This window comes from Salvia splendens, chromosome 8 (assembly GCF_004379255.2).
Source record: "Salvia splendens isolate huo1 chromosome 8, SspV2, whole genome shotgun sequence".
NCBI lineage: Eukaryota > Viridiplantae > Streptophyta > Magnoliopsida > Lamiales > Lamiaceae > Salvia > Salvia splendens.
In genome coordinates, this window is record NC_056039.1 from 1,561,151 (window position 1) to 1,572,256 (window position 11,106).

The window sequence follows — 11,106 nt, forward strand, 5'->3', positions numbered from 1 at the left end:
TTGAAGTTCAAAATTTTCTCAATCATTCCACCTATGCAAATTCAGGTAAAATCGATGGTGATGCAGTTGCCAAAATTGCCTACAAAATCGAGGGAATGGATCCCCTGCTGTGCTCCCACCACAGCAGGGAGTGCTGCCCCTCACAGCCCAATTAAAAAAATAAATTTTAATTAATATTTTAATATTTTATTTTACTAATAAAATATTGTGATGTTAGAGGGGCAGCACTCCCTGCTGTGGTGGGAGCACAGCAGGGGATCCATTCCCCAAAATCGATGGTGATGACGAGGCGAGAATTGGGCATGGTTGGGGCAATCCCGGCTGCTACGTCACCTTTGGTTTAGCTAGATTTGCACGGTTGAAACAATTGAAACTTCATTATTTTGATACTCCGCTAGTATGTATATATTTGACCAAACACAGTTAGACACAGGACAAGAACCCATTAATTGCTAGTACATCAAACTCAGCAAATAAGAAAATCGATTTTCCTGTTTCAAAATGCATTTATATTTTAATGATTTCAGCTAAGCAAAACAATTAATTACACAGGACCAGTGTATAGCTCAAATATGCAGGCCATAGCTTGTTCTCTACAATCATCTTACATTCGGCCACGTTCGATTCCAGATCAGATGTATACACCTACTGCAGTTTGGAATGAGAAATCAAATAGAGAAAACCATAGACTTAGTTATCTTGAATAAAGGCAACAGATAAATACAAACATACTCTATCAAATTACTCTTTTGAGAGCAAAAAGTCCAATAACTGGCGGTTTTTCTCCACCTGTTCTATATATGCATCAAGAAAGCCCCTTAATTCCCTCATTCTGGAACGAGAAATGGTATTCGAACACATAGGCTACAACATGGAGAAATCCACAACATATATGTAATCTAGTTGAAGACCAACAAGCACGGCCACTTCTATCTCTATATACAAAGTATTTCATAGAATTCCAAGTCAAGAAACTATTCTAGTAACAAAGTTTTGTCAACTCTTAGAATTGAGAAAAATGAACAGAGCTGCATGACCCACTGAAAGAATCAGAGATACTATTCTAGCAAGAAAGTTTTGTTCACTCTTTGAATCGAGGAAAATGAACAGAGCTAGATAACCCTCGAGAGAATGAACATGTCAAGATAATGAACAAGAAGAGCCATAGATGCATAAACAGTGTATATATGATCTGTGGTATATCCATCACCAATTCAAACAAGTAAATCTTATGTAGGAAGACAACAAAGTCGAGAAACTATTCTAGCAAGAAAGTTTTGTTCACTCGTAGAATCGAGGAAAATGAACAGAGCTAAATACTTCAGATAATGAATATGGTAAGATAATGAGCAGGAAAATCATAGATGCATAAACAATGGTTATATGATCCGTGGCATATCCATCACCAATTCAAACAAGTAATTCTTATGCTGGAAGACACCAAAGCCGAGCACAAGTACCACACCAAGTCATCGTTTTACCTAGAATTTCACTTCAAATATGTAGCTAGATTTTCACCAATAATTCCTCAATCACAGTCTATGCAAGAAACCGTAAGCTAATCAAAGTATTGAGGACTAATGCTAAGCAACGCAAACAAAGTATAGAACTTCGAAGATCATTCCTCCCTAGCTTCTACTATACCAATTCTAAAATAAAACTACACAATATCACATTACTTCAGCTCAAAATCACAATAAACAAAAACATTTTCACAACTTAAAGCATCAAACTAAAATGCAACAGATAAGAAGTATCAAAGAGCGAAAAAGTCACAAACAAAAAATCATAAACCCTAAACAGATTTAGAAACACAGAGACTTAGGTAAGTAAAGCTAAGAAATTCAACAAATGGATTGAAAAAACGGAGAAATAGAAATTGATTAACCCTTCAGAGCAACATCATCATCAGGGGCGGAGGGCTGCGTTTGGATAGCAGAGAGCCGAGAGAGAAACGAGATAAGGAAAGAGCGAGCAGCGAAGAGAACAGAAATTCAGATTGAAAACTATTAAAACATCATATTCCGAAGATTTTCCAAAACCCAACGGAATTAATCGAATCAGTTTTTTCGCTTCTCCACATATTTTCCATCAAATTCGCCGCTACGAGCTCTTCCCTCTTCGGATTTCTCGCCGGAAAACAGTTCAAACACGGCGGCCCTTCGGAAATTTTGAAAAGAGGTGGCGCATTATATACCGAGGGCTTTACTTTTACTTCAAGGACTTCTATTTTTCATGTTTTATGGAAGTGCCCCAAAAATGTTGTGGAATTATACAGAGGCCCCATTAATTATGAGATGATTTAAACTTAGACCTATTTGGTTTTGTGGTTTCGCTTTGTTATGGTTTGTTATTGGGCTTAAATACGGTGTTTAGTTGAGGGGTATGTTTTAACAAGGCACATGTTAAATCTTGTACTAGTTCGATCAATTTGGCTAACTTGTATCCGTTGTTGTGTCCAATAACTGTGTCATGTTGCATGATCTGCCCTTCAACCTCTTATTTTGCATTTCTAATTGATACATCGATCCGCATACATTTTCATATCATCGTCGATTAAATTCTCATCCATGGCTGAGATTTGCCGAAAGATCTTTGACTAATTCATTGCTAACATGAAGAAGAATACGTGGACTTGTCAAGGCAAGTCTTGGTTCGAGATACAATAGTGAAAATGTAGCATATGCTCGATGTCTCCATCATCAAATTAAATGAGGATGTCATGTTGAGTTTCACATTAAAAAAAAAAGTTAAGTTCACATAAGGATGTGTTTGGTTGGTCATTTAGTCTCTCTAATTGGTCCTTATTTGTGTATATTCATATGTTTTGTTCGTCACTTTTCATTTCTAGTTGGCATGAGTATTTGGCCAAGGCCCGGCGAATTAATACCCATTTCTATAATTGTCAATTCTTTTCAAAATCTTGATTTTATGTATCTGCGCAGGTCATAATAGAAATTAAGTGGGTAAACATGACATTTTTCTCTCTCACTTTGTAGTAATATAGATACCAAACAACTACTAAAAATCAAAAAATGAAAAAAGTTAAACCCAAACAAGCTGTGCAATTAGTGTAACCTAAGATAAAGTTTACCATTTCATACTCACCACATTTCCTTAAGAAATGCTAATAGACGAACCAAACACATCCTAAGGGTACAGACAGAATATTATAACAGTGTACACGGAGCGCGGTAATTTTGTATGATTTTGTCCCCGTTAAAATCATACAAAATCAAACACGTGATGGGTTTTAAAATTTGCAACAAACAAGATAATCAAATGCCCAGTTATAAAATACTACCATGCGATATTTAATCTTGATAAGGAAAACGAGTCCTGACATGGCTTAACCCAACCACGAATCAAATGGGCCCTTAGAGTTGTGAGATTCTCATTTTATGGAGTCTTTCATCATATTTAATTTCACATTTAATTTTTTAAGTAAAAGAAAATTCATAAATATTCTTATTAATTCATATTTAATTTTTAAACCAAAAGAAAATTCACAAATATGGACATTTTAAATTATCCGAAAATAAAATGGTCAACCATAATGATGATTTATTCGTTAATTCAATAGAGATATATGACAAGAATAATAAACTTATATATGCATTAATTTTATTTATTAGTTACGTGTAATATAATGAATAAAATAATAAATTTAAATCGGGGAATCAATCCAATTATCGTTCCCAAATTTGTACTCCATTTGTCTTTTTATATAAAACATACGGTCTTTAATTTTATTCTTGAATGAAAATCAAGAATACCATTTTTTTATATCCGGCAATAATTTTTTGACGTACTGTACTTCATTGGCCTTTAGATTTTTTTGGGAAAAAACAGTAATATGGCGTTTTTATCACTTTCCCGTAACTTGTGTATGTTTTTTATTTTAATTATTAATTAAAAATATTTTTGAAAGACCAATGATTTAAGAAATAAACTATACAATTTCACATATATATGTGTACATATATTCGTGAGGTGTTGATTTATCATGAATAACATACAGAATTTTAAATCACTATTCTTTATTATAAAACTTAATTGAATAAATATGGTCAATATATGGTGGAAGAGACTTAAGTGGCACTCAAAACCTTGCATTAAATTTATTAGTTGCATTAATTATATTGCATCATTTTGTTTCTGAGTTTTACTGATCATGTGTTGTCACTGTCTTTCCAGTTTGGTTAAATGCTGAATTTTACGACTAATATAGAAAAGGTACTTAAATTATTTTTAGAATAAATAATTAAATAATTACTACTGTTATATTATGTCTTGAGTTTAAATTTCATAATAACTCATATAAAACGTTTCGTTCATTTTATTTGTAGCCCCTTATGCAGAACATATATTATTCGACTTGTTACTTAAATATATATTTTTTTCAAATCATCTCATCGTATATACATGAGACGATTATAATTAAACAAGGACAGATGAAGTTAGAGTCGACTGTTAGCCCAAAGAATATAATGTCGTTGTAAAACTTTATTAATCGGCCTGACAACCCATATCAACTCCACCTCTTATCACACGAAATTCATGTCTTTCTCTTAATCACTTAGTTTCTAATATTAATTAATTATTTTTGGATCAAGAAACAGAGTTTCAACAACAAAATCTTTGTTTCATAGAGGTGGTACAATTATTTTGTGAATTAATAAAATTTATAAATTTCTAATTTAATTGAGGCATACTCCAGCTTTTATCCAATCAGAATTTGAATATATGTCTTCGTTTTTCATCGCAATTTTTCTATTCCATTAAAAGGTTTATGAATTATTATAGTCGAAAGGTTTGCAGTTAACAATTTAAAAAAGATAGCCCACAAGGTCCGTTTCGGCGGTAAAAATAATAGATATAATCTCATTAAACTCACCTTTCTATGATTAATAAATCCGATTAAATAGATAAATCCTAATTATTCCAAGTATTTTATGTAATTTAAGTCGAAGACATTACAAGTTAAAATTGTGCTGTCAAATCTAACGAATATTTGCAATTGCGTCTTATCTATCATGTCTGCACATTTGTGTGTTATTTGACACATTATGGTACAATTATATGCTGATTTTCATAAAGTTGATAACGTCTTTTGTTATTAAAAGTCAATACCTCATAAATTAATTCCACTTTCATTTTTTAGTATTTTAATTAGGAAATAAGTGTTAGGTATATTCATTTATCAACTATTTATGTTTTTTTTCCCTTTCAAAATTTAATTTAATGTTGTTTTTTACTCGGCGATCGATCATTATCACCAACTATAAGAAAAATGATGGGACAAAAGACATTCATATTGTGAGTTTCGGTTAATTCTTTTTTAAGTTAATGTCAAAATCTCAAATTTAGCTACTTTGGGAAAATTTTCATTTTGTGAGTTGTAGTTCTTTAATTTGAGCTGTGCAATTATATTTTGCAATAATGTAAGGAGTGTATAATGGAATAGTAATGACATTGAATGCTATATATACATAGGTACAATGTGAAAAATGGAATCACAAAGTACATAAAATAAGTATTTACAACCATCCCTCTTAAGAAAGGAATCAAAATCAAAAAATAATTTAATATGCTAAAATGCAAAAACTAGTAGGATTGACGAAAGCCTAAATAATAGAGTTAATTAGACTCAAAAACCCACCTGATGTTCTAGGTCTTGTTTATCTCTTTGATATGTTTATCTTAATATATTGTAATACTTATTTCGAGTTTGACAAGACAATCATGCATTTATGATTTATGCCAACGACTATATTCACTTGATCTTTCATTGAATACATGTGCGTCAACCGCTTATTGCACATCAATACACATTGGAATCGACTAAAATGCTTATTACTTCTCTGGATGATTCTTAGATAAGATAAAACTCGTATTTTAGTAAAAACTTTATATTTACAAAGTGAATCTTTTGATCCGTTTCTCAAATTTATATTGCATAGTAAACAAAGAAAAAGTTGGAACCATGAGTCCTTGTCAAAAATGTAAATGATGGTAATAGATTGTTGATTTAACAAGACTAATTAACAACATTTTGATTGAACATGATAAATTCTCATTGTGCTTTTCCTAACCATAATTAGCCATACAAACATACTAGTAAATATGTATATCAATCAATCAGAGTATCAACATAGAATCCCAAGCTAAAAATAAGTGTTTCCTATTTGTTGTTGACATAAAATTGAGTGAAATGTTATAAACTCAAATCCCTATACATTCGATATGTTAATATCTCGCCCCCCTCGTCCGCTGCACAAATTTCTGCAATATAAATACCTAAACCACACCAATCCCACCCACTCATTCTCTCAATCATAATACCCTCTCTCTCTCCAAAACATCTTCCCAAAAATAAAAATAAAAACCATCATTTTCTTTTCACAAACCCCATTACAAAATACCACTAAAATCTCTCTCTCTCTCTCTCTCTCTCTCTCTCTCTCTCTCTCAATAAATAAATAAAAAAACATCCTATTCTTTTTCACAAACCCCATTACAAAATACCACTAAATATCATACTCCCACTTCTCTTTCTCTCTCTCTCCCACACACACACCAATCTCTCTCTCTCCTCATCTAATTTCCATTGAGTTTTCTACACTCATTTCTTGCCCTCACCTCTCTACTACCATACATATAACACATTAATTATATATATGTATCTTACTCAAATACACACACATATATATAAATACACACACCCTCTCCCTTCCTCTCTCCCCCTCAATTCTTGATCTTTCAGCTAGGTGCAATCCAGCTTAATTGCTCAGAGCCCTTCTGTTTAATTTTCTTTCCTTCTTAATTTTCTAGAGGGGAAAAAAGAAAGAAAGAAAACCTCATCTTCTCCGGCGGTTCGATCCGGCTAAGATGTCAATGGAATTGACCGCTGAGCCTGTTTGTTATGTTAACTGCAACTACTGCAACACCATTTTGGCGGTATATTTTTCTTCCACTTAATTTGCATGTAGTCAGCTATTTAAAACTTCATCAAGAAATCAAATTTTCACTACTTCAAGCTCAAGACCAGTAGGGTTGTGGAAAAAAGCAATCTTTTGAAAAACTTAGTTTTTGGATGTGTGTTTTTGGAAGCAAAAAGATTCAATTTTTGAAGCACTCTCTGAAAAAAATGCAGGTAGAGAGAATTGTGGGTTCAGTGAATTTGTTGGCTGTTGTCTTTTTAGCTATATATGGTATGGTATTTTATGTTGATCCTTGCAAAAAATAAAAAAAAATTTGTTAATAAAACTGTCGGATAATTTTTGGTGACAAGAAAGCTAACAAATTAGTACTACTAGCTGATATTTTATGCATCATGAATGATGTTTTACCCAAAGATTTGATTTTTTCATTTTAATTTTTTTTTTTAATTTTTGGGTTCTCAGAAGCAAGAATTTGAAATCACAAAAACCCAGAAAGAAACCTACTTTTTTTCACAATAAAGAACCCTATTTTGAATGCTGTTTTGTATTTTTGATAATCAATGTGGAACCCTATGATCTTGTGGTTATTAGGGTCTTCATCTCTGCGTTCAAACATGGAAATTAATTACTACTGATGCAGTTTGTCCTTTTAAACACCTCAATTTATGACTCATCTAATTTCCACTGTGTGTTACTGTGTGTTTCTTTATATTTTATTCCATCAAATTGAGGTAATTTACTAACAAGATTGCTCTTTTATGTGATTCGAAATGACTTTAGCTTCATTTTACCGTCGGTTAAAAAGAAGAAGCAACAAATGTATACGATTTAATTGATGATGCTTCCAATTCGTCCCACTCTCTCTAAATCACACACACACACTTTCACACAGTGATCACTGATGTTGTCATTGTTTCAGAAAAAGTCAGAAGCACTGAAAGGAAAGAGAGAGAGAGATTTATGATAAGGGGCTTCTTGTTTATTACACATCTCTTGGTTATTGTCCATATATGAGTGCTGCTGTGATTCTTTTGCAATTTGCAGGCCCTTATTTTCAAGAATCCCCCCTCAATTTTAGCTACATTAACAAACCTTCTTTATCCCAACACATATCATCAAATTCAGCCAAAAAGAAAGATGCTTACATGTCCTTATATATATGTGTATAAAAATCCACTTCTTCTCCAACTTACGATATTTTCTGCACATTTGCCCTTCAAGAATGAGATTTTCTTATGTGAAAAACACACAACACGCAGTGGAAGGGCACATTTTGGTGTGACTAGGGTTTGGTCACATCAAGATTGGATTTTTGTCGATGGGTTTTAATTTAATCTGATAAACATTGTGTGTGCAGGTTAATGTTCCATTTGGGAGCATGTTTACTATTGTGACTGTGAGATGTGGGCATTGCTCAAATTTGCTCTCAGTCAACATGGGAGCTTTGCTTCAGTCTGTTCACCTCCAAGATTTCCAGGTGTGTGTGTGTGTGTGTGAGAAAGAGAGAGAGGGAGAGATAGAAAGAGAGACCATTCTTGTTTTCAAATTCTATCACCAAGAATTTGGAAGTACATTTTGTTCTAGCTAGATAGATATTGATGATCCAAAAATGCAGAATTTTCCTTCAAGTGTACGTGTGTGTGTGTGTGTGTGTGTGTGTGGTGTGTTGAAGACTAGACTAGTCTCCTTTTTCAGTTTCTGTCACCAATAATTGGAAGTACAAAAGAAACTTCATTCAAACAAAATTGACATAACTACTCACATTAGTAGATACTCCTATTTAAGAGTATACGATCTTATGCATATTACTATATAGTTCTACTTTGATTCCTTTTGTTTTAACTGAAGCTACAGAAACAGCAATCCTTCGCCTCCTCAGCTGCAGCCGCCTTAGACGACGTCGCCACCAGAGACAACGGCTCCTCTTCCAAGTACAACAGATCGGACACTTCCCTCGACATCGAACAACCTAAGATGGCTCCAATACGCCGTAAGTAGTCCAATTAATCATAAATTCACTCAATTTTACTTCTTGTTTATGTATCTTGATCTGTTTAAAGAGCAACATAGTTTGTTGAGTGGTGCACAGCCACAACACAAATTGTTGTAGTATCCTTTTAGGGGCACTTTGTCCTAAAGTAAATTTGATGAGAGACAGAGAGAGAGGACATATTATTATTATCTTGATTCATATATGACCTGTTGTGATAGTGACATAACAATTACATACAACTCATGATCTGCAAAGAGGAGCAGCCTCAAACATATACATAGGCATGGTACTTTTATGAATCAGTCATTACCTCTTTATTCATAAGATATAACCACCACCACTACTAATCAATGTCATACATATATATAAATATATATAGTTCAATTAAGACCTTCACAACAAAAAAAGCGCTTTTTACCGATGAAATTCCCTACTATCGATGAGGCATTATAAATTTTCTCTGATTTTTTCTACATTAATTTTGATAGTATTCATTAATAGAGATGATATTGGTGAAATACTATATGTATGTGTGAGACATCTTGGTATATATAGTTGTTTGATTAAATCAAGTTCAAATCTTATTCTCATTTGTTTATAATTTAATTTGTTGTTTTACAGCACCGGAGAAAAGACAACGTGTTCCGTCAGCATACAATCGTTTCATAAAGTAAGTGATAATTAATACTACATATATATTAGTAACATATAGAATTGATAAATGATAATTAGATTTTATATTTTGTGCTAACAGAGAGGAAATTCAGAGGGTTAAAGCAAGCAATCCTGAGATTAGCCACCGTGAAGCCTTTAGCACAGCTGCAAAGAATGTAAGTTAAATAAAAATATTTTCATATTTCATAATTGCTTTACATTCAAGAGATAAAATTCGTACATTAATAAAATTTAGGAGGTGGTATAAATAAATTGACCTAAGAAAAACAGTTCCAAGTGGGATTTTAGAAGAATGATAAAAATAAAGTTAGGTGGCAAATTGCTAAAGAAAATGGATGGAAGTTTAAATACTTACAAAATGTGTAGTTGAATAAATGTTGTAAAGATATCCATGCAGACGAATATGCCTTATATTATAGTCAACCAAAATTTTAAAAAAATACATGTAAGTTTTGAAGTATATATATGACCTAATATGGACATTTTGTTAATAATTCTTGATATATTCTTTTTGATACAGTTTACTACTGATTAGTATAGTACTCATGAACATGAATTTTGTTGCATCATCGAAACAAGAATAAATAAAAATAATAGAAGTAATTGTCGACTTTCGTATTGTCACATATGCAGTGGGCACATTTTCCTCATATTCATTTCGGGTTAAAGATGGAAAGCAACAAACAAGCAAAGATGGATCATCCTGTTGCAGCAGGAGAAGCCACAGCTCAACAATCTCTTGGTGTTTAGATTGGTAAATTTTGCAAAATAAGGTTTTAAAAAATGCATATTTCCATCCCAAAAGGTATGAAGATCGTGGTCGTTTGATCCCTCTCTCTCTCTCTCTATATATATATATATACTATAAGTCATAAGAATTGTTACAATTCATAAAATAACTGAATTATTGAGGGGGGTTCTACACCATATATCTTAACTCTAGGGTTGCAAAGATGCACTTTTTTATTTTCCCATGAAAGTAATTTCGTAGGAGAATTTCAGATATTTGAAGCCAAACATGATAATATATATGTATATGTCTAAGTCTAAGTGATTATTGCCGTTGTTAACTGTTTTTGATATATGAGATTGAATTCTTGAATTTATATATATGTTCATTATAGGGGCATATTTTGGTTAGCATTTTGATCTCATTATTTTCCTTGCATATATAGTAGGAGTATAATTTATGTACTTATTTACTTTCAGAGAACTCGTATAGTTTACTTTGAATACTATTTATACAACAAACAACAAAATAGGAGCTAGTATAAATTAATATTGATAAATCTAATTCTTTTTTTTTTCATTCTGAATTTTTAGTTAGAGATATGCATCTTCTTTAATACTACGATTATTTTATATTATAAATTCAATCACAATACATGAACTGCACAAAGCTTATATACACTGATAAAACTTAAATACTACGATTAGCCACTTAAAAAAATTTCTTGAAGGCAATCACATTATACAATGAATAAAAAGATTAAA

General features: G+C 32.2%; 1 protein-coding gene and 1 long non-coding RNA gene across 3 annotated transcripts; one reads left to right on the top strand and one right to left on the bottom strand.

The window, feature by feature from the left end:
• Nucleotides 1-423: 423 nt before the first annotated feature.
• Nucleotides 424-2,159, bottom strand: LOC121746237. Its single transcript, XR_006038948.1, has 2 exons — nucleotides 733-2,159; nucleotides 424-648 (listed from the first exon to the last, which is right to left on the bottom strand). It is a non-coding gene; the product is annotated as an uncharacterized LOC121746237 (long non-coding RNA).
• A 4,191-nt stretch (nucleotides 2,160-6,350) lies between these two features.
• LOC121745473 (axial regulator YABBY 5-like) lies at nucleotides 6,351-10,718 on the top strand. Of its 2 annotated transcripts, none has more exons than XM_042139397.1 (6): nucleotides 6,351-6,960; nucleotides 8,302-8,421; nucleotides 8,799-8,934; nucleotides 9,559-9,607; nucleotides 9,692-9,767; nucleotides 10,246-10,718. In XM_042139397.1, the coding sequence occupies exons 1-6, from the start codon at nucleotides 6,892-6,894 to the stop codon at nucleotides 10,360-10,362; spliced, it is 567 nt and encodes a 188-aa protein (XP_041995331.1). In that variant the 5' UTR covers nucleotides 6,351-6,891; the 3' UTR covers nucleotides 10,363-10,718. The 2 variants fall into 2 exon arrangements, with proteins under 2 accessions (XP_041995331.1, XP_041995330.1); XM_042139396.1 differs by having other exon boundaries at nucleotides 6,353-6,960; nucleotides 8,793-8,934.
• Nucleotides 10,719-11,106: the final 388 nt, after the last annotated feature.